The sequence below is a fragment of the Neoarius graeffei genome, chromosome 16 (assembly GCF_027579695.1).
Source record: "Neoarius graeffei isolate fNeoGra1 chromosome 16, fNeoGra1.pri, whole genome shotgun sequence".
Lineage (NCBI taxonomy): Eukaryota > Metazoa > Chordata > Actinopteri > Siluriformes > Ariidae > Neoarius > Neoarius graeffei.
The window spans coordinates 56,902,390-56,926,773 of record NC_083584.1 but is presented as its reverse complement, the minus strand read 5'-3'; the positions used below and the strand labels follow the sequence as shown (position 1 = coordinate 56,926,773).

Sequence of the window (24,384 nt, the reverse complement as noted above, 5' to 3'; positions counted from 1 at the left end):
ACGACTATCGGAGAAGCATATGGGCTACGTGACTCCTTGATCATGCCAGCTTTCAGAAGATCTTGCAGGTGTTTGCATACATCATCAATGTCTGCAGGAGCTAATCTCCATGACCATTCTCTAAAGGGTCTTGTGTCTGATAATCTAATGTGATGCTCAACCCTTTTCGCAAGTCCCACATCCCATTTGTGCAGAGAAAACACACTGGCTCTTCCTGACAGCTTGCATCTCAGTCTGGCTTTCCAATGCTCTGGGATGGGTGAGTCACTAAAATTGATGAGGCATGGGTCAAACTCTTTGGATTTCCCCTCAGACTTGGTCTTGGGTGGCAGGGCAGGCATCACAGAATCAGCAGAGCACAGATTTCCCATCACTGTTCCGACTGGAAGGACGGTGTCTCTCTCTGACTCATTGTGCACCAACACAGGAAAATAGTCCACATCTATCTCTGAGCTTGGCACTATCATGGGTTGCAGCAGCACACCAACTGGAAGTGGGACCGTGGGTGAAGCGTCCACTATCAGCAAATCTTTGTCCAATGACTTTTCTAACTTCACACGACACACGGCTCGACAGTCACCGCCAGCAGATCAAGTCAAGTCAAGTTTATTTGTATAACGCTTTTAACAATGTTTATTGTCACAAAGCAGCTTTACAGAATTTGAATGACTTAAAACATGAGCTAATTTTATCCCTAATCTATGCCCAATGAACAAGCCTGTGGCGACGGTGGCAAGGAAAAACTCCCTCAGACGACATGAGGAAGAAACCTCAAGAGGAACCAGATTCAAAAGGGAACCCATCCTCATTTGGGCAACAACAGACAGCATGACTATAATATTAACAGTTTTAACATGACGTCAGTTTCGTTGATGTTATAAACTCTTCATTGATGGAAACTTGAGTGCAAAACTGTTCATGACAACTGCAGTCCTAAAGTTAGCAAGTCAACTGTAGTCCTCAGCCATAAAAGCATTACTGTAAGAGTCCAGAGCGTCCTCCAAGTGTGATTTTCAACTGTTCTCATGGGGCCGTCCTCCACAGGAGTGATACGATGAGACTCCAACCAGACACAGGGCACCAGGATGGATCAAGCAGGTCAGAGGAGCAGAAGAGGTCAGCATCTCGATCCCAGGACCAACATGTAGCACAGAGGGACAGATTGGGGGGGAGAGAGGGAGAGAAAACACAGGTTGTTAGGTATGCCCAATGTCACCTGAATAAGTGTAGGCAACTGGTGTCTATGTCTAAAAATAACACAAGTATTAAGTCTGTGTGGTAGGCTCGCAGAGATGAGAGTCCTGACATCAGGCATAATACACAACAATGGCATGTTAATATGATTAAAAAATATCATGACCTGCTCTGGCTGGATGCTTGATTGGGTGATGGGTGCACATTCCTCAGCAATGAGACAGTTGGAATTATAGATTAGAGTGAGTGCAGGCAGATGCAGATGGGGCCCTTAGGGCTGGCCAAGACAATTCAGTTACATTTCACTGGGTCTGGGACATGCGACAGAATGTCTGACAGAATGTCCTGCAGGCTGTGAGAGCCAGTCGAGGTCTCCACCCCCTCCACCAAAAGATTTCCTGTTGACTCCATGTAACTCAGAGGGACAGATTTGGGGGGAGGGGGGAGAGAGAGAGAGAGAGGGAGAGAAAACAAAGGTTGTTAGGTATGCCCAATGTCACCTGAATAAGTAGGAACAGTATACACATTGCACTGAGTACAAGCAGGGACTCCAGCAACTAACTATGACAGCATAACTAAAAGGGGAGAGCCAGAAGGTAACACAGGCATGAGGGAGCCCCAGGACATAAAGCAGCCAGCCACTACACCATCAACAAACTCGAGTGAGCAAGCAAGTGGGGACTGACAGCATCCATACATCCCAGTTTACCAAAACACTCTATGTCTGAGGACCCTCCAGATCTACACCTTTACCTCATAAACACCATTAACAAAAGGCTTGACTAAACAGATATGTTTTCAGCCTAGACTTAAACGCTGAGACAGTGTCTGATTCTTGAACATTACTTGGAAGGCTGTTCCATAACTGTGGGGCTTTGTAAGAAAAGGCTCTGCCCCCTGATGTAGCCTTCACTATACGAGGTACCAGCAGATAGCCTGCACCTTTTGATCTAAGTAGGCATGGTGGGTCATAGAGGAGCAGAAGTTCACTCAGGTACTGTGGTGGGAGACCATTTGGTCAATAGTAGTATTTTATAACCAATGCGAAATTTGATTGGGAGCCAATGCAGTGTAGATAAATCAGGCGTAATGTGGTCATATTTTCTAGTCCTAGTAAGGACTCTTGCTGCTGCATTTTGAACTAACTGAAGCTTGTTTATGCACTTATTGGAACATCCAGACAGTAAGGCATTACAATAATCCAACCTGGAGGTAATGAAAGCATGAACTAGTTTTTCGGCATCATGTAGTGACATTAAATTTCGAATGAATGACTGGGGTCAATAATCACTCCGAGGTCTTTTACTGCTGCACGTGAAGAAACAGAAAGGCCATCCAGAGTTACTGTGTAATCAGAAAACTTACTTCTAGCTGCATGTGGTCCTAGTATAAGTACTTCAGTCTTGTCAGAGTTAAGCAGAAGGAAATTAATAAGCATCCAGTGTCTAATGTCCTTAACACATTCCTCAATTCTATTAAGCTGGTGTCTCTCATCAGGTTTTGCAGAAACATACAACTGTGTGTCATCAGCATAACAGTGGAAACTAATACAATGTTTATGAATAATATCACCCAGAGGTAACATATATAAAGAAAAAAGCAGTGGACCCAAGACAGAACCTTGTGGAACACCAAACTTTACCTCAGTACGTCTAGAAATATCACCATTTATATCAACATACTGATAACGATCAGTTAAATAAGAGCTGAGCCAGGAGAGGGCCGTTCCCTTAACTCCCACAACATTTTCTAGTCTATCCAGAAGAATGGAATGTTCAATGGTATCAAATGCTGCACTAAGGTCAAGCAACACAAGTAGCGAGACACAGCCCTGATCAGATGCCAACAGTAGGTCATTTACTACTTTAACCAAAGCTGTCTCTGTGCTATGATTAGGTCTAAATCCTGACTGATACATTTCATGGATGTTATTCTTATGTAAATATGAGCATAACTGCTGTGCCACAGCTTTTTCAAGGATCTTGGAGATAAAGGGGAGGTTTGATATTGGCATATAATTGGACAGCTGACAGGGATCAAGGTCAGGTTTTTTAATCAGGGGTTTGATAACTGCTAGTTTAAAGGATTTGGGTACATAGCCAATCGTGAGAAAATAATTTATTATTTTTAGAAGCGGTTCAATTACTTCAGGTATTATCTGTTTGAATAGACGTGTAGGTAAGGGATCTAGTACGCAAGTTGAGGCTTTTGATGCCGAGATTAATGAAAGTAATTCAGTTTCTTTAAGGGGAGTAAAACATTCTAATTGATGATCTGATAGTTATATGGTTAACTACAGGGTCACTTACATTGTCTGACCTTAAATTAGTAGTTTGAAATTTTTTGTCGGATATTCTCAATTTTGTCATTAAAAAAATTCATGAAATTGTTGCTGTTACATACTGCAGGTGTGCATGTGTCTATAGTGGACTTATTCCTGGTTAATTTTGCTACAGTATTAAATAGGAATTTAGGATTATTTTTGTTATCTTCTCTTAGGGAGGAGAGATATGTTGATCTCGCAGAACTAAGAGCTTTTCTATACTTAAGGATGCTCTCCTTCCACACTAATTTGAACACTACCAATTTTGTTTGATGCCATTTATGTTCCAATTTTCGAGTGGTCTGTTTTAATGTGCGAGTGTCATCATTATACCAGGGTGCTAATTTTTTGTCTCTGACCATTTTCCTTTTAAGAGGAGCTACATTATCTAAGGGTGGTTACCAGAGGACTAGCCCCCCACTGTAACCCTAGCTATGTAATAGGCGAGAGGCCGAGGGCTACGGAAACGGAGATCGGCGCCGCCCGATGCGCCACCATACAGAGTTGGGCCTGGTTAGTACTTGAGTGGGAGACTGCCTAGGAATACCAGGTACTGTAGGCGTGGGAAGGACTTTAACTTAACTAACTAACATTATCTAAGGTAAGGCGGAATGTTGACTCTAAGCATTCAGTTGCCTGATCAAGTTCTGCAGGGGCTGACAGTGACCCAATCAAAGTTGATAACTCTTGGAGATCATTTATAAAGCTCTGTGCAGTAGTTGACGTGAATGTACGTTTAATACAGTAGCATGGTGAGGTGCATATATTATTACTCAGACATATTTTGAATGAGATGAGATAATGATCTGAGATAACTTCAGACTGTGGAAGTATGACTATATTGTCTACGTTTAACCTGAATGTTAGTATTAGATCAAGGGTGTGACCACCATTATGGGTCGGTCCTATGACATTCTGATTAATCCCTACTGAATCTAAAATGGACACAAACGCTGTTTTTAAAGGGTCTTCTGGGTTATCGAAGTGAATATTAAAATCTCTGACAACTAAAGCTTTGTCTAAGGAAATAACCAGATCTGAGATAAAATCTGCAAATTCAGAAAGAAACTCAGAATATGGCCCTGGGGGCCTGTAAATAATAAGTAATGGAATTAACTGGGTAGACTTATTTTTCGAGGCTACATACATTATATGAGTATGAAAAACTTCAAATGTATTAAATTTATAACCAGGTTTTTGTGTTACACCTAGATAATCATTATAAATAACTGCAACGCCTCCTCCTCTGCCAGTTTGACGAGACTGGTGTATATAACTGTATCCAGGAGGACTCGATTCATTTAATGCTATATATTCATTTGGCTTAATCCATGTTTCAGTTAAACAAAGTACATTAAACTTCTGATCAGTAATGAGTTCACTAACCATTAGCGCTTTAGATGTAAGAGATCTAATATTTAATAGCCCCACCTTTAGATCAAAGGTGCTGGCAGCAGCTGTACAGTCAGTATGATCTAATTTTATATTGATTAGGTTACTGGAACAAACTCTCTGAAAATTTCTACCTTTTTGTTTAACTCGGGGAACAGACACAGTCTCAATGTAGTGGACCCTGAGTGACGACTCTGTGCAGCTAGCAGACAGTCGGTTTAGCCTGTTCGTCTGCTCCCTGGCCTTGGCTCTGGATTGTCAGGAATTAACTAGTCCTGTTCTGAGACTATGACCTATGCTGCAGGAAATGAAAGCAGCACCTTCCCGAGTGGGATGGATACCGTCCCGCCCTAACAGGCCAGCAGTGCCCTCAAAATTAGCCCAACTATCTATAAAGCCCACACTGTTTTCAGAGCACCACCTGGGCAGCCAGCAGTTCAGTGACCATAACCTGCTGTAAGCTATATCACCATGCCGCATTGGAATGGGGCCAGAACATACTAAGGTCAGCAGGTAAGGTCAGCAGGCCAGGGCCCATCCACTTCACACATCCTAGGTCCTCTTCTCCCTCACAGGTCTTCTGGACATTACTTTGGATTGGTTCATCAGCTCTGATACCCAATGTCTGAGCAATAGCTACCCCTGCAGTCTCTTTACAGAGTTTGGCCAACCACTTGAAAAGACTGGCATTGGTCCCCAGGATAACAGGAATCTGGTCTGGAGTTCTGGAGCCAGGACAGATCAATGCTAAGACGGAGAGTGATTCTTTAGAACCAGTGACACTTTCTGGGAACTCTAGATCAACTATAACATAGCCGAGATAGGGATAGCTAGTCTCACTTAATCCCCAGATGGCCAGGCCAGACACAGGATGAATTGGAACATCTGACAAATGCTGCTTGTACCACTTTTCAAAGATGACTGTTACTTGTGAGCCACTGTCTAGTACCGCATCACACTGATGGCCATTCACTCTCACTTGCACTACAGAGGGGGGACCTATCAGCCCTTTTGGAATAATCCTGCTTGTTACTGAAGTTACTTCACTTTTCTTGACTGAGCAGACAGTGTCAGGACTTTTACTTTCTTGGCTAGGTGACTGTCCCTCTTTAGCTTTCTTGAGAGACTGAATGAGCTTTTGAATGATTTTGCTCTGATTTTCAGCATTCTGACACTTGGTGGCAAAATGCCCATGCTCGCCACACCTATAGCAAATGCTTTCTTCTGGATCTCTGTTGATCTTGTTTGGCTTTTGTTTATATTGAGCAGGTCTTGACAGCTCTACTCTTAGCATATTGGCTGGTGTATCAGAGACATTGGCTACTTTAGATGACATTTTCCTTTGTAGCCTTTTACCGTAACTTGCTTGTTTAGTGCTGCTACTTCAGTGTTTTTCACAGCTTTCGGTCCCAGGGCCCTGGGAGACTGAACCAGGCCCATTGTCTCTGTCTACTTCTTGAGAGGGCTTTGTTTTCATATTAGCGAACAATGATTTCAACTCCTTGATATTTGCTTTCAAGGATTGTATCTCTGTCTGTTGACTGTCCACATCATTATTGGCATGAACTCTATGGACAGATGTACTAAGCTTGACTCTAGCAGCTGCGTAACAGTACTGATTTTTCTTCAGCTTGGATTTTGGCTAGCAGCTCTAAGAACTTAGGAGGATTCTGCTTTCTCTCCCTCAGCTTAAGCTGAACTAACATGAGATCTGAATGTATGGCCCCCCACAGTAGCTGCTCTACTCAGGAAATATCCACACAACTGGTAGGAATTCCATCTTTACTAACTACCTTGGTGAGTGACTATTATAATTGCCTCAGGAAGTCAGACAGTTTCTCATCTTTCTCTTGCTGCAATTGTCTAAACTCAAAGTATAGGTCTTCACCTGACTCAGCTGTACCAAATGCACTCTCAGTAGCATCCAAGCACATAGAAGGGGTGACGTCTGCCGCAGCTGTACATATTGCTTTTACTACAGTGAGAGCAGGTCCCCTAAGGCATTCCATAATGCATCTACGCTTTTCTTTGTCGGAGCAGTTGCTTTCTTCGACCATTAAACGAGCTTGTTCAAGCCAGTGCTCTAATGCTTCTTCACCTGTAGGTGTTGGTATTGTGCTGGAGAACATCAGCAGGCAGCGGTAGCTACTGTTTTCTCCTGACGGCTTCTCCATCTTTGACAGCACATCGCCAACAGCACGAATGACTGAGTCAGCAGAGCTATTTGGTGCTGCGGCAGCAAGCAGAGCTTTCAGTGAATTATGGGCATCTTCATCTTTGACAGCAATGATGATGGGCCAACTGATGTCTGTGGCAGGATGTTTGACTTCGGAGGGAACTCTGGTTGGATCAATCTTCTCTCTGCATTCACACAGTACTGCCAATCGATCCACTTTTTGGCTGTATATTCTGTCTCTTACTCTAACTCGTCCTAGGGCCTTCATGGTTTCCAGCGTTTCCTCTATCTGGGCCACTTCAACACCTTTGGGAACGAGCGCCAACACCACATGGTCTTCCTGGAGGGACTCACCTTGAAACCACTCTCTGAGCCCTGTCACCAGCTCTGAATGCACAAACTGAACATCCATTGCCCCTGTTTTTAGTGACTAAAGAAATATTACTTTAAACTTGTAAGATAATTTTCTCACCTAATTGTCCTTTAATGTTGTAAATATATTTTTACTTACTTGTTCTTTACTCTTATAATTAGATTTTACAGACTTGTCCTTTAATCATGCTATTAATAACCCAAAAAGTAAATTAAATAATTAGTTTAACAAACGTACTAACAACTGTGGGTGGTAAGAGAGCAACTGGACTTGCTTGAAGATTCTTGAAGACATTTCACCTCTCATCCGAAAGGCTTCTTCAGTTCTGTCTGACTAATAGGGAGTATCAGGTATTTATCCTATAAATATAGGTATATAATATATATATATATATATATATATATATATATATATATATATATATATATATGTGTGTGTATATATGTGTGTGTGTATATATATATATATATATATATATATAGGTAAATATATAACCCACAGTTACTATGACCTGGATGACTGAGAATCTTCACAGACAAACTTACTAACAGTGCAATCCCAGCGGTGCCTCCAATTTTATGTAGCGCCCCTTTGCTGTACAGGCATTAATAGGGGTGGCTATCCTGAGTTTTTTAAATAGATTGGTATCTCTAACTTTAATGTATGTTGTACTTTGTCATCTGTTTATGGGAAATAAGAACAGTATAGCAAGACTACTTGGACTAATGAGCCTTAAATCTCCTTAAATGTCTTTTGACTTACCTTTAAATATTAAGTACCATATAATCTCCCACACTGTTTGTTTACCTTTAGGTGATAGCCTAAGCTGAATGTCAAAGCTTCAATGCAAATAACTATTCAAAGACAACAGAAGGATTATAAAAATATAGTAATTATTTACTAGACAAATCTTTAACTATGTACACTTTAAGTTGGATTTGTAAACAAAATAGCTTTCTCTCACTCAATATGCTTTTGGCCCAATTGACCACACAATCAGCAGTTCAATTTAACATGAAATGTTAATACCCAACTCTTAGCTATAGCCGGCAAACATATAGATAAACTAAAGATTTAAACTTTGTAAATTTGGGTGCCCAACCAGTCATCAGTCACAAGGTGCAGGCCTGTATCATCGCTCGGGTGCGGTGAAGCCTTAAAACAATATGGTTACCTGGAGGCAAAGCCACAAAAGAAAAGAAGTGCACGCGTGGGTCGTCCTCCTCACCATGATGGCAGTGCCGGGTTAGTGATGCTGTGGAGGGGAGACGTCATCACTGCTGGTTCCTGGTGCTCATGGAGATCTTGGAAACTGCGTAGAGTCTTTTACTCTTGAGCAAAATCCATTGAACTCCTCTAGCTTGAAGCTACGTCGGGCTGACTAGCTCGCAGTATCCTCATTGTGAGCTCTGTCCGAGTTCTCAACACTTGCACTGTTATAGCACCATAATATCACTGTAGAATGTCTCTCAAAAGACTCACTGTCCGTTTGTCTTGGCACATTCACAATAATTTATCTAAACTTGGTATTTTACTACTCAAACGCAGCAGAGTCCCAGCATACTTTTCACTCACTTCCTTCTTCCTCTGCACCTTCTCTCATTCTGTTCACGTTCTCCTCATGCATCCCTTCCAGTTTCCACCTGACCTTTCCCCCCGACTACTGATTGGCTCAGACAATCAACTAAAAGCAAAATCATACATTTCAATTTATTTTACCAATGTATAGAAAATAAAACATTCTCACAATATTTCCAATTTCTCAAACTTAGTAATTAAAGAAACAAAATACATTCCACATCATGTAAATATCATGACCTTGACCCATGAAATTCAAAACCTATTACATACAGTGCAATACAAACTCAGAATACTTTTAACCCTTTTAAATCCTATTTATTCTTTTAATGAACTTACTCTATTTATACTACTTATTAATTCCTATTTATGAATCAATGAACTATATGGCCTATTTTTCAAAGGGCTACACATACTACATGTATATTCTACGGCCAGTAGTATGTGGACACCTGACCATAAAATCCCACATGTGGTTGTTCCCCAATCTCTTGGTACAAAGTTGGAAACGCACAATTGTACAGAATATCTCTGTATGCTGTAGCATTAAGATTTCCCTTCATTGGAACTAAGAGGCCCAAACGTATTCCACCACGATGATGTCCCTGTGCACAAAGTGAAGTTCATAAAGACATGGTGTGTTAAGGTTGGTTTGGAAGAACTCAAGAGACCTGAACTCAACCCCAGTGAGCAGCTTTGGGATTAACTGGAACACCAACTTCACAGCAGGCCTTCTTGCCAGACATCAGTGCCCAATCTTCTGTGCTGTTGTGGTTGAAGGAACGCAAATCCCCATAGCCATGTTCCACAATATATTTGAAAGCCTTCTCAGAAGAGTAGGGGTTGTTACAGCAGCAAAGAGTGGGGTTGACCAACGTCATATTAATGCCCATGGTTTTGGACTGGGATGTTCAATGGTCAGGTGTCCACATACTTTTATGTATATATGTGTGTATAAATGTATATATGTCCTTCTGTGCACTCACCAAATCTTGTTAGACACAGATACCTTTTAGACAGTGCTCCCCACCAAATATCATAAAAAACAAACTGGTGGAATATCTTGCACAATAATGGTGTTCTTTCTCTCTAGTACAGTCAGAACAACTTGCAGAACTTGTAGAATCTACATTTGAGGTCAGAAGTTTACATACATGGACATGAATGTCATGGCATGATTGGGATGTCAGTGATTTCTTTGAACTGTTTTTTTCTGTGGTAGAATAATTGTACAACATACACCTTTTAATAATACAAAAAAAATAATTTGGAGCACAAGATTTAATTTATTTTGGGTTTTCTGAAATCAACACAGGGTCAAAAGTATGCACACAGAGTGAAAAATGTACATACATCCACCAATATGATTAATTTGATGGTGCTGAAATGTCCAAAATGTCTTTTAACTCTCCAAGGCCAAGGCCTCTTAACTTCCTGTTAGTGATGATGACTGACTGCAGCTGGAATCTTTTCTGTGCACAACATGAAAAGGGTTTGATTGACACTCATTGGACTGACCAACACCCAGTACAATGGGAAAGTCCAAGGAGCTCAGTGCAGATCAGTTCAAACCCCTGTATATAAGTGCTTAAAAGTTGGGTCTGCTCCAGGAAACACGCAAATTTAACTGAACTCTACCAATTCTGCCAAGAAGAGAGGACAAATATCCAACCAGAATTCTGTCAGAAGCTTGTTGACAGCGAACAAAAGCATCTGGTGAAGGTGAAACTCACTAAGGAACATTTAACCAAACATTAGGTGGCTGTGTGTGTGTGTGTGTGTGTATATATATATATATATATATATATATATATATATATATATATATATTTTTTTTTTTTTTTACCCTATTTTTGATTTCAGAAAACTGAAAATAAATTAAAACTGCTGCACCAAATTCTTGTTGTTTTTTCCTATTAAATATGCATATTGTACAATTATTCTGCCACAGAAAAAGAACAGTTCAAAGAAATCACTGAAAGCCCAATACTATTATGACATTCGTGTCTGTGTCTGTAAACTTCTGACCACAACTGAATACTTTGCCTCACACCCAGGATAATTTCCCATCTCATTTCCTCATCATATTGCCTTTAGTCTCTAAGTTTTTGCATAACAGCGCTTGGTTGACTGTGAATCATTTATTTGGACAAGATCATGAGACTGGAAGCTGATTGACTTGGGATTCCTTTTGGCATCTTTTTGCTTTTTATGCCATGTCTTGTTTTTAACATGCTGTCATACCTCACTTTCATGTTCATGCCCTTGACAGGCAGTCTTGAATCACAGTTACACTAGCCATGCACATCTGTGTCATAATGTATGCAGAAGAGAGCAAATAGCCCTTTCCTCTGGGAGTGTGATGCTGCTCTGTCATTCTGTTATGCTAGGGTGACCAGATTTCCCGAGTCTAAAACCAGGACACTTTGCATGTGACCATGATACTCGTGCACGCACACGTGTTTTGATGTAAACATGTGCCAGCTCAAACCATGGCTCAGACAGGTGCTTTTATCATTTTGTAGAAGCTCACTTTTATCAACATTTCAGAGAATAATCAAGTATTTTTTTGTTATCTACATGTACTTCTATCACAATTCAGTTAAAGTAAGAGAATCAGATGACAGATGTGATGATAGGGAATAGGCCAATAGCCTAAATTTCAACTGATTTATTTCACCTTTGTGAAAATGCCAAGAAAATGCATTACTTGCATATTAACATCAACATTTTATGCGATAAACTTTTTTTGTTTTAACAATAGGCTATGCATTGTGACAGGAACGAGCGCATGAGCCTAATCGTTGTCACCCTTTACCCAAAATGCCTCTGTTTAATTTTAACCAGTGTAGGCTATTAACTATTTTGAAAATGTGAACCCTGAATTGACAACAGCATCAAACAAGTCAAGGCAATCTGTGATACAGATTGAAGACCGATGAAACAGATGAAAGATAACAAAAAATGTTTCAGAAACACAGCCACCCAACCCACTCTAAAGAAGATGCCATTTTATAGAAGAAACCTTTATTCGTCACATGCACACTTCAAGCACAGTGAAATTCATCCTGTGAACACACACCACACACACACTCAGAGCAGTGGGCAGTCACACCAGAGCACCCAGGGAGCAGTCAGGGGTCAGGTACCTTGCTCAAGGGCACCTCAGCCCAAGGCCACCCCAGCCCAAGGCCACCCCACGTTAACCTAACTGCATGTCTTTGGATTGTGGGGGAAACCGGAGCACCCAGAGGAAACCCACGCAGACACAGGAAGAACATGCAAACTCCACACAGAAAGGCCCTCGCTGGCCATTGGGTTCGAACCCAGAACCTTCTTGCTGTGAGGCGACCGTGCTAACCACTACACCACTGTGCCACCCCGGTAGATATATTATTGCATATAGTGCTCCAGTAGCGCTTTATTGCCTGAGAGCCTGCTGTGAAACTGCGAGCAAGTATTGTCGAAATTAGCCCAGGTAATGAGCAAGGCTTTGAGAGTAGGCACGGTCATGCGATTCCTCTCGTCAGTCCAGGTGTTGCTCATGAGTGAAAATATTCGCTCAGCTGGAGCACTGATGCAAGGTAGGCACATGGCAAACTGGCAAAGCTGGCTGACATTGCTGTAAGGAATCTCCCTACTCTTGAAGTGTGCTAACATCTCCGCCCAGCGCTCATCCGTTCGGCATTGTCACATAGTAGTTGACAGCCGCTTGCGAAAAAAACGTTATAACGCAGCCGCTATATTGCAACATTGTACATGTAAGGTTGACTGCGCACACACGCACATTGATGCTGAATTGCTAGAAGCTTTATTGACATCTTGTTGGATATATATGATCGCTGTAACCGGAACAGTTTGGTGTAAACCGGGACGTTTTAGCATCCCGACAGACCTTTGTCAGGACTGGGGACATGCAACTCAAAATCGGGACTGTCCTGGTCAAACCGGGACGTCTGGTCACGTTATGTTATGCAGTGCGATCAGCAGTTCCAAAATATTCCATTAGCTGGTTAGAGACATCACTTAACATTTAATGTTTATAAAACTGAAAATGGTGTAAAGAAAAGCTGCTGCTCAAACACAACTCAAAGTTATATCCAAGATCACATCCAGTGATTCTCACACAGTTCTGGCTCTTTAAATGGGAAACAAACCATTTCAGCTATTCCAGCATATCACCAACAGGGGGCAATATATAGCATAATCCACACGGGGAAGAAGACAGACAAGGAAAGGGCCATAAAACGGATGATAAACAACAGCTAAAACTTATAAAACAGTACCAACAGGGAGGTCTTTGCAGAATGTGGGGGACGCCGCCCTCTAGTGGCTGGGAGGTGAGTTGAAGCACAGGACACTTGTTTTTGCTGAAGTGTCAACATTTAGGCATATAAATGACCAGTGCAATAATATTTTAGTGTGTGATTACTGTTGTGTAGAGGCAGATCTATTATACAGTTAATACAGTGGGGAACAGGGTTGCAAGTTTTCAGCAATAGTTTCATTCCCAAATGCTGAAATAAGCCTCCAGAATCGCATTTTATTCACTCAGTTTCTCTTTCCCTCTCCCAATCATTCTAATATAAAATGGCTTATCAATAAAAAAAAGAATAAATACAATAGAAATGATTTTGTTCGAGCCCCATTTGATGGGAAAACAAACAAATAAACGAAAACGTGACTTTGGCAACCCTGGCTGGGAAACCTCATTAATAAGTGAATTCACTAAAGTCTCTGGGCGGCACGGTGGTGTAGTGGTTAGCACTATCGCCTCACAACAAGAAGGTTCTGGGTTTGAGCCCAGTGACTGATGGGGGCCTTTCTGTGTGCCGTTTGCATGTTCTCCCCGTGTCTGCGTGGGTTTCCTCCAGGTGCTCTGGTTTCCCCCACAGTCCAAAGACATGCAGGTTAGGCTAATTGGTGGATCTAAATTGACCGTAGGTGTGAATGTATGCGAGTGTGAAAGGTTGTTTGTATCTATGTGTCAGCCTTGTGATGATCTGGTGATTTGTCCAGGGTGTACCCCACCTCTCGCCCATAGTCAGCTGGGATAGGCTCCAGTTTGCCCGTGACCCTGTACAGGATAAGCGGTTAAAGATGGACTAAAGTCTCTTGAAAGTGAATGACACACACTCAGTGCTTGGGGTGTATTTGTAACTGATCATTCTGAAATACGTTCACAATACAATGACTCAAAACTTATTCTCTATGAGATTAGAAAACAGATTTTGCAACATATTTTTGTGACTTCTGCAGGTTTTACTACTTGACCCGAATACCACACTTCTTCTGACCTTCTAGATTATACACTGTTATGAGAAATATTTCACAATAATGAAACTATTGCAGTTGACCCTGATGATAGGACTCATTGTAGGCATAATGGTCATGTGGAGTCCACAAAGGAACACTAACGTACACCAGAACCAAGTGTGCACCACGATGACCTTGTTTCTGCTATAATGGCTGAGAAAAAAAAAATCTCAACCTTTCCCAGTGCCTGGATGTTTTCTGGCCCAGTAGCTCTTTTGTGTGGGTTTTGAGCTGAACTTGGGCTGGAAATGTTGCTGAAACGTGGCAGTGCCTTTTATAATTGGAGGAACAGTTTCAGTGGAAGTGTTGCTGGAAGTGGAATGTTCTGTGGTGAACACAGACGAGTGGAGTAACACAGTAAAATGGTGAACTGTAGCGATGGTGTTGGACTCCATATCAGCACTCCTCAAACACCACTCGACCAATCAAATGAGTGGAAAATCTCAAATGATAGGAAGAGTATTCGGATTATTAATCGTCCACAGTCCTCTTCTTCTTTATTCTTATTGCAAAGTCTGAGAAGCTGAGAGTAGAACTGGGAATGGAATTTTTAAGTGCTCAGGATGCAAATTTGTATTGTAATTAGGAACAGTCTGTATTATTATTATTATTATTATTATTATTATAAGGGATGGTGTGTTCCTCAGCAGAATCTGATTAATTCACTGCCATGTCCATGACGGTTCTGCTTGAGACAGGGTGTATGATGTTCCATGTTTCCTCCAGGGCTGGGTGAAATGTGGAGGAAGAAGAAATGAAGAGCCAGAGCTCTTTTGTAAGCAGGTGTGAAAAATGTCATCAGTGTAGCTCTCAGGAACAGCGTGGGTTCACATCCAGGGAACTGTTCAAAGAATTTCTGTCTCAACATATTTTTATCAACAAATCCAGTGAACTCGGTTTGCAGTGATGGTGGTGGTGTTGCTCCAGCAGTAATGAAGTGAGGAAACGTCATTAAAAAAAGAGCTGATAGAACACCAGGAAATGAAGGTCACGCTGTGACAATGAATGTTACATCAGCAGGTATTTCATATGTCCACAGAATTCACCTCTTACAACCTCAGAAGCATTTTGCTTACACATCCTCCTTCTCTAGAAACTTTCTGCACAAAACAGAATTTTTACTCCTTTTTTTAAATGAAGTTTTATGAAGTATTACTTCAGTTACTCTCTGGATTTGTTACCTTGCCTGTGACGGAGTCAGTGGGGCAAGGTATTTTAATCAGTGAAGTTTATTTGTGTGTCTATCTTTTAACAATCTAGCGTCTAGACAGTTGCACCGATTGACTTCAGATTTTCAGGGTAGGTGAGTAATGGTCCGTAGATTACGTGATTAAATTTTGGGCGTAATCGGGTCAAGGACACCAGAAAGGTCAACCTTTTGGTCAAAATAACATATTTTCCATTATAACTCAAAAACAGTTTCCGATAGACAAATGTTTACTATGATGAGCATATAGGAACTCCCATATGGCCTTTCATTTGACACCATGATCTTTGACCTTGAGTGATCTTGAAAGGTCAAACTCAAGCTCACGGATTTTCAAAGGGCTGTAACTTGAAAGCGGTTGATGGTAGACAGATATTTACCCTTATCAACTTGTAGGAAGTGCCATATGGGCTCTCATTTGGCACCATGACCTTTGACCTTGAGTGATGTTGAAAGTCAAACTGAAGGTCATGGGTTTTCAAAGGGCTATAACTTTAAAATGGTTCATGATAGCCAGATGTTTAGCATGATCAACATATAATAAGTCCCATATGGGCTTTCAGTTGCCACCATGACCTTTGACCTTGAATGACTTTGAAATGTCAAACTCAAGGCCATGGATTTTCATAGAACTATAACATGACAGCTGATGACTGAGAAATATTACCATTATCAACATATAAGTATAAAATAAGTGCTGCCAGGCGAGGTTTGTTTTGCCTGGGAACACTTGTTTATAATGTACCAACTCACCAACCCGTGTTCTTTCTTTCTTTCTTTCTTTCTTTCTTTCTGATTTGCAGTAAAGAGTGCCTTGTGAGTTCTTCAGGAAATGACAACACAGAAAATGGCCTTTCAGGATCCAAAGCAGACAACAAAGCATCACCAAAGGCATAAAAATATAAGTCCATGTGCATAAATCTGCAGATATGTGGATACAGAGTTAAAGCTATACATGCAGTATGGACCGTTTTATCTTTATGGAAAACAAAATGCAAATATTAATTCAGATATATTCTAGAAATGTGCTCAGTATATTTTAGAAGTATTTAGTCTGATTTTTGGGCTGGATTGCACACCTTTAGACGACGGTCAATTTCCAAGGAGCTTAAGTGTACAGTACGGTACAAAAGTCTTAGATACAAGAAAAGAAAAATCTGTCGGTAAAAATGCCTTCAACAGAAATGAAACAAAAAATATCCCATAAAGAGCAGTAAACAGTCATGAAGTAAACAAAATCAATATTTGGTGTCAAATATTCTGGAGACTTGGTCACACTTACTGCTTTTTGCAGGTAAAACCGAACATGATGTTGGATTATTATTATTTTTTTTAATTGACATACAAACATGTTTCTGGACCACTGAAGATTTTTTGTTGAAAAAGTAATGTTTGAAAATCTAAAATGTTTCAGTACAGACTAAAAAAAAGAAAATTAGAAGTCACAAAAGTCGATAAAATTTGTGATCAAGAAACGAGGGTGTCTAAGACATTTAAACAGTACTGTATCTGTACACATAGAACATACAGACAGGTGACAAATTAAAGGAAAAAAAACAAGGTGGCTGAAAACATTACTCTTATTTCTCAGTGATGTGAAGAACACTTAGTTTTCTAATTTAGTTTTTTCTCACAAATCACACGACTGCCTGAGCGTCATGGTCACTAAATGTTGAAACATCACCAGCCGTCTTTGTGACTGAAACTCCTGCCATCTTTTTGCCAGTGTTCCTTCAAAGATGTTTTCCGTTTCTCTTCTTGATCGACGATGGTCACATGAGCCATAAGTGACTTGATCGTGCTCAGCACTCCACAGGGTGGGACGCGAAACATTTCATCGTCCCAGTGTTTCTCCACTCATTTATTCAGGGCTGTTCTTTAATTTGTCACCTGAATGTGTTCATGTGTTCGTGTTAAAGTAGACCCTCCCCTGGGTGTAATTCAAATATTTTAATGTGAACAAAATCCACACTGCCTTTTGGATTAAATATTAACCATAACTACAAGTGTCTACAATCTGCAGCCCAGATCTGAGCCACCTTGTGAAAGGTATAAAGGGGATATCCAGCCCAGAATCACAAACATTTTATTTGCAAACACATGTCCTGGAGGTCCAGAACACTTGACTTGGATGTGTTCTCTGCTCCAACACATCTGATTTCACACACATTGGATGATTAAAGAAGAGGTTTATTAGCTGTGTTAGAAAAGAGAAACTCTTGTTAAGGTCCTGTAGCCTTCCAGGACAGCTTTAGTGTATTACTGATATCTATAATGATATACATATATAATATTTAAAAAAAAACACACGTGCCTGCTAATGCTTCCAACTTTTCTTGCTTTTAGGGAGTCTTTAACTGCTATGAAAATTTATCTGCTATGTAAAGGGGGGGAAAGAAAAAAATCTTCCTATAGAAGAAGTTCTTTAGTAAATTAAGACAATCCCACCCCTTTAAGAAGAAGAAGAAAAAAGTTTCTCTCTGCGGAAAACGAATGATCCTTTCTGATGCTGCTTTTAACAAGTTAACCAATGCATTTTTTTTAAGGAACAAAAAAGAAAGCATGTAAATGATTTATGTGTGTGCTCTTACCGGCTTCCCACTGCACTCAGACCACAACCGAGTGAAATGATCCGCTGTTGGGAGAAAGAGGAGGTCTGTTTATAGTCTGAGTGTCATAAATGTACCCACTTTATGAGTGTACGGTATTAGGATGGAGAGAGAGAGAGAGAAAGAGCAAGCAAGCTGAGTGACAAGCACAAACAATACAACTCAGTGTATAAAAATCCTGAAACCATATTTATTATTACAAGTACAGAACTGCTTGTAATAGTAATAGTGGTATTGCAAATTATTGCTGGGTTTCAGTCACGTGAATTTTCATAGCAGTTTTACCGGAAGTGAAATAGCTGGTGGTCTAAACGGCTGCCATAGTGCAAACAACTAGCTATAACTTATCAGAGTATACTCATAATCTAGAAGCCACTGCTCGCTTTAGATATATTCAGAAGAGTGCTGTGTGCAATGGAATCGACCCCTACAGTCTGGGAAAGAAGGATTTGTCATACGATCTCGAAAACTACCCTTCAGTCGAGTTCCCCGACATCTCGAACTATCTGGTGTTGCTGACGTCCTTCTACACCGCAAAACAGATGAAAGTGTCACCAAGTTTTAGTATGTCCGTGACTAGATACAGGTGTGGTGGCAAGCAGTGAGTAGACAGACAAAGTTTAAGTTTCAATAAATTCTTATTATTTAAAGTTAACAGTAGATGCACCTGTAATTCAAAAACATTAAAATGATAACCCATGCAAAAAATCCTTTAAAACTCAGTCCATGCAATAACTAAAATCAGCGTGATCCCACCACCAGAGCGCAGCAGAAGCAGCAAGCAAGCAACACGTGGCCAGCAGCAATCCCAGCAACCAGCAAGCAAGGCGATTAAGCAGGAGCAAGCGATCCCAAAATCAGCAGCAGTTAGCTTAGCATAACATGCTCGGTACCGTCCCTTCCAATCAGCTCCTCCTCCCTACATCAGGTTGGCACTGAACGATGCCTCCGAAGGAGAGAAAGAGGGTCTCAGCAGTGGAGAGTGCCGTCACAGCCAACAGAATCGTGGGTAGGCAATGTAGCTCAAAAAATGTACTTACTTTGCCTGGGTGTGGCTTAACCACGACCCAGATGAAGTATCAAACGCGTTCTACACACACAATGTGGAAACCACAGTTGAATGCCGGCACCCTCTGTTGCGCTCCGCTTGCTCTGCCGTGCTCTCTTTCCTGGTCGGTCACATCTGGGTGTGGCTTAACCACGACCCAGATGAAGTATCAAACGCGTTGTACACACACAATGTGGAAACCACAGTTGAATGCCGGTGCCCTCTGTTGCGCTCCGCTTGCTCTGCCGTGCTCCCTTTCCTGGTCGGTCGTGCCTGGGTGTGGCTTAACCACGACCCAGATGAAGTATCAAACGCGTTGTACACACACAATGTGGAAACCACAGTTGAATGCCGGTACCCTCTGTTGCGCTCCGCTTGCTCTGCCGTGCTCTCTTTCCTGGTCGGTCGTGCCCCTATTCCTCCTCGCTGGACCCCTATAAATAGGAAAAAAACCCACACCTACCCCACCTATCCCCCAATCAGTCTTTCCGCGTTTGTAATAGAATTGACTTTGCCATTGTCCGATCATAAGGAACACCTGTGAGTTGTTAGTTTCAGGCCACACACTAAATTAGATCACACAGCAAACAATCACAGCAACCGTGGATTACACAGCACACACAAAAAAACACACTGTGACAAAAGTGTGTAAGAGTATGGAGCCTTACAACTTTTTTTGTATGTGGCTGGGTAAAGGACCTCAGCTTCAAGTCACTGCCGAATGAATCCTGTATTGTTTTTGCCCGTGTATGTTTTTTTTTAAAGCTTTTCGTTCACGTCTTTACAATGAAGCGCTGCAAGTTGAAGTGTAAACAAACAACAGTTCGCTTGATTCTCACTTGTGTTGGCTCTTATCTCTCAGGTAAATCATTCACAAAGATAATCAGAAACCCCTTTAAAGACCTGGATCTTAGTTAAACAAGACGGAGAAGTGATCACGGCGCATTGTAACTGTACGGCTGGGGAAGAATTTTGTCACGGCCTTCATGCATATGGACTTTGTAAGGAGTAAACAAAGAAACAGCTGGGGACTTTAGCACTTCATGACTAAAAAAAGTACTGTGAAATAACGACACATAGCAAGAAAAGTACTTGGAAAACACTGAGAGGGAAATGCAAACCTTTCACCAAGTGATCACTGCAAACTCGAGCATGCTCCGACTCGGCTCCCTTCGATTTCAGTGAGAGGTTCAAAAGCCACCTTTCTCCACGTCTTTTTGTGAAATCCTGTGTTCATTCACCCTTTTTTATTAGTTCACGGGGAACCCTGAAGGAACTTTTATCAGTTTCATGGTTTGATCAATTCGAACAACCTAAAACAATGCAAGCGTAAGGCATTTTTCATGCAAGCAATGCACCTTCTCCGTACAAACGCTTTGTCAACTGAGCTTTGGGAGACCACCAGCTAAAGTTTTGAATAACTAATGAGGCGGATGTGACGTCACATGAAACCCAGCAATAAGCTAAATGAACAGAATATGAATAGAAATATAAATATAAAAGCATAAATGAAACATGAATGAGATGTAAATTATAGAAAAAGTGCAATCTGTTCCTGTACATATAACTGTAAGTTCTATAAATAATATATTATCTGTGACATGCTGAATGTCAGGATCGACTGACACTGAGATTCTTCAGTAATACTGACATCAAAACATCTCAGTCACTTCATCATATCACACAGAAGAAATACATACACATCCAGAACACTCCTCTCTCTCTCTCTCTCTCTCTCTCTCTCTCTCTCTCTCTAAAGAGCATTATATCTCTACGTCTTCCATTCGAGTTGAATTCAGGGGCTCTGGCAATCTCAGTTGTTTGGGATCTTTTTAACAGAGCAGTTTTATGTGTGTGTGTGCGCGTGTGTGTGTGTGTGTGTGTGTGTGTGTTGAGGATTGATTTTGATCTGTTTAGCCAAACTGAAACATGAAGGAATGTTGGTACACAGTAGACACATAATTCACTGAATGTGTGGCAGCAATAAGTGCAGAATGTAAAAACGTCTCTCTTTGTGCTGTATGGTTTTAACCTCTGAGGGCGGGGCTCTGTGTCTGTGTCTGTCAATGTGCTGATGTCGAAAACTTCATCCGGATATCATTAGTGCAAAACTGTCCATGTTACTGATGTTTTCAGGAACTAGGGAGATGCTCTGATCTCAAAAGGCAATACTTGTTGTTCTTTCTTGTTTGTTCCATGGAGATTGCAGCTTAATTTCTTTCTTGTGTCTCTCACCTGTGCACATGTATGTTTGGCATCACACAAAGGGGGGGAAAAAAGCCAGAGAAGGCCGTACATTTTCTCGAGAAGTGTGTTCCAGTTTCCAGTGGAGACACCACGAGTCGAACACGCACGTGTGCAAATATAGGTGTTGTTTTGGTGCAAATTACAGCAGGACGTGATGACTACGATCGTTAATTTTGAAGGAATGCACGATAGTTTAATATCTATTTGTAAATTAACTCCAGCAGAAATAAAAACAAGAATAGTACATATTTACGGTGCATTAAAAATGGCGTTCCGAGAGAACCGCTCGTCGTGACTGGAGAGAGCGTAGGGTACAGCAGCGTGTCAGGACAGCACTGTGTAGAAATAAATCAACTCCGAAATGAACAGAAATGGACATGAATGTTTGTTTGTATGAGCACATTTTAAACTAAAGCAGAATTCCCTTTCGCTTGCTGTACTGGAATGTTCTCTGGCTTGCAGTGCAAATTTATTGGCTAAGCCTTTTCCTCTAGACATTCTTGCCGCCATTGTTTAATTGCTTAAGCATGCCTAAGAAATATAGACTTATAAACGATAAAATCATGAAATATACAGTATGCTTGCAGTGCACATTCTTGTAGCCGTTCTTTTTGTTCTGACTTAAGCATGCATAAGCAATACGGACTTAATACTGAATAGAACACAATGTTAAATGAAAACAACCTCGAATAAACCTCTTAAGGATGTTTTAGTAACTCTGTACTTAGCGCAATGCCATATTACATGATCAAATTTCACAATAGGTGAGTAGTAACGTGATATGAAAAGAAACGAGTGCCTGCATGTCTCAAGAGCATTCTGGTGCATTCAAATGGCTCAATGTAGTCTTTTAACCACCAAGTACACTTTACTGGTTTTAATATTTTATTTCATTATTATTATTATTATTATTATTATTATTATTGCTGTTGTTGTTGTTGTTGTTAAACCATGTCATTGTTATCAGCAGATGCACCAACTCTGTTGTTGTATTATTTAAAACAAACAAACAAACAAACCAACAAACAAACCCCGCCCACTTGGTCTGACGGAGCCAGCTTCACTGATTTATATCTGTTATAGACTGAGAACGGTTTGTGTTGCTGGTTTCTCAGTCACGGCCTGTGCACATGGGGTTGATGGAAGCTCATCCTGCCAAAACTAATACTTTCTTATTGTAAAATATTGTGTGCCTAAAAATATAAAGTGACATTTTTTTCATCTATAAAGAACACAGAATTTTAAAAATAGGCACACTTCTCCAGCAAACAAGACACTTAGACCTGAACTTTGACCCTTACAAGGCAGCGAAATCATGAGATTATGAAATGACCAACTGGAACAGATCCGTCTCTCACTGCCAAGCCACAGCTCCATGAGATCTGCTCTCCACTCGACACATTCCACTCCAGAGAGCGCTCTCTCTTTTTATACGCAAGTTTCAAGATAAAGCTGAAATTCATAACAGAGCAAAACTATTCTATACCGTAGGAAACACACACACACATATATAACAAGTACACAATTAAAAGAAAACAAGTTTTTAATCACATATTCAGTCAATTTCAGCACTGAAACAAAAATCCTAGCTTATTGATACCGTATCTCTTCCCCTGTTGCACAGGTCCTCTGAAGGAAGTTTAATTTTTTTTTCTTAATAGAGCTTCTGAGCGTGTCTGTGTGTACAAACACTGGAGTAGTTGCTTATTCACAACTTCACAAGATCTGTCCTCATGGCCTTGAAAATGCTTAGAAACCTCATTGAGATGAGCTCTAGAAAGCCATTGTGCACTCAGCTTCTCTGACTCTCTGTAACAGTCTGTCATTCTCCTTTACTATGCACTTCAGTAGCAGATTATAATACTAAAAAGAATATCAGAAATAAAGGTTTTCATAAAAAAAGTTTTCGTGTGTTGTCTTTCATAATGACAGGATGTCATTGTACATTTGATATATTTGTTTTAGAACATGATATTTAAAGAATACTGGCTGGCGTTGAGTGGTATATCAGATATATTCCATTCAGCTAGCATGATATTGAATGAGTCGAAGATGAGTAGCTGAATGGAATATATCTGATATTCCACGAAAAAAAACCCAGCCATTATTATTATTATTATTATACATACACATTCGATGGAACAATTATAGATTTTACAAAAAGTTAAGAACAGGGCGGTAACTTACCAATATTAAATACTGATTCTGATCGAATGTAATTCAGTGTTCGGTCAATCCAATATATTGTACAAAGTCAAAGTTCTAACAATAAAAATGGTACAAGTCCAAAAAGCCTGAACAACAACCCAACTTATATACAAGCTATATACAGGTTGACAGTTCAAGTTCAGTTATTTTTGGTCGTAGTTAATTGTTACATTGCAGTTATTCAAAACAAAAGGGCTTTGCTGAGTGAAGTCCACGAGTGAAGTCCTCTTGTAAAAGTCTCCGTCACTTTTCCTCATCTCCAAGTAGAACTTTGACAATATTTCCTCTATTGCTCTCTTTTCCAGTTTTTTGATGTCCATTGGTATGTTTTTCTCTTGTAAATATGCGTGAAGAATATCCAGGGAAGTTTTGGTAGCCTTTTGGGTGTTCAGTGCGTATCTTTCACTTTAAATCTAAAGCTTTTAATGAAGCAAACCTCACGGCCATGTTTGTGTACAAATTATCCCAGTCTCTCGCTAGCGCAGAAGTTTTACATCTCCAACGTGTCTCTTTTCCAGCTTTTCCATAGATTTAATGCAGAAGATTAAATGCATGAAGAATATCCAATGAAGTTTTGGTAGCCTTTCGGATGTTCAGTGCATCTTTCTCTTTCAAAATTCTCTCTAAATCTTCTGCTTTTAACGAAGCAAACCTCATGACGATGTGTGTTTGTGTACAAACTCTCACAGTCATTCGCTAGTGCAGAAGTTTTA

The 24,384-nt window shown here is 40.6% G+C and overlaps 1 protein-coding gene across 1 annotated transcript in view; it reads left to right on the top strand.

The window, feature by feature from the left end:
* scn4ba (sodium channel, voltage-gated, type IV, beta a) overlaps positions 1-23,365 on the top strand; it is a 78,184-nt gene extending 54,819 nt beyond the window's left edge. The window contains exon 5 of the mRNA XM_060943231.1: positions 16,363-23,365. Within this exon, the coding sequence (XP_060799214.1) occupies positions 16,363-16,456 (94 nt within the window). The 3' untranslated portion in view covers positions 16,457-23,365. The remainder of the gene's footprint in view (positions 1-16,362) is intronic.
* The last annotated feature ends 1,019 nt before the right edge of the window (positions 23,366-24,384 follow it).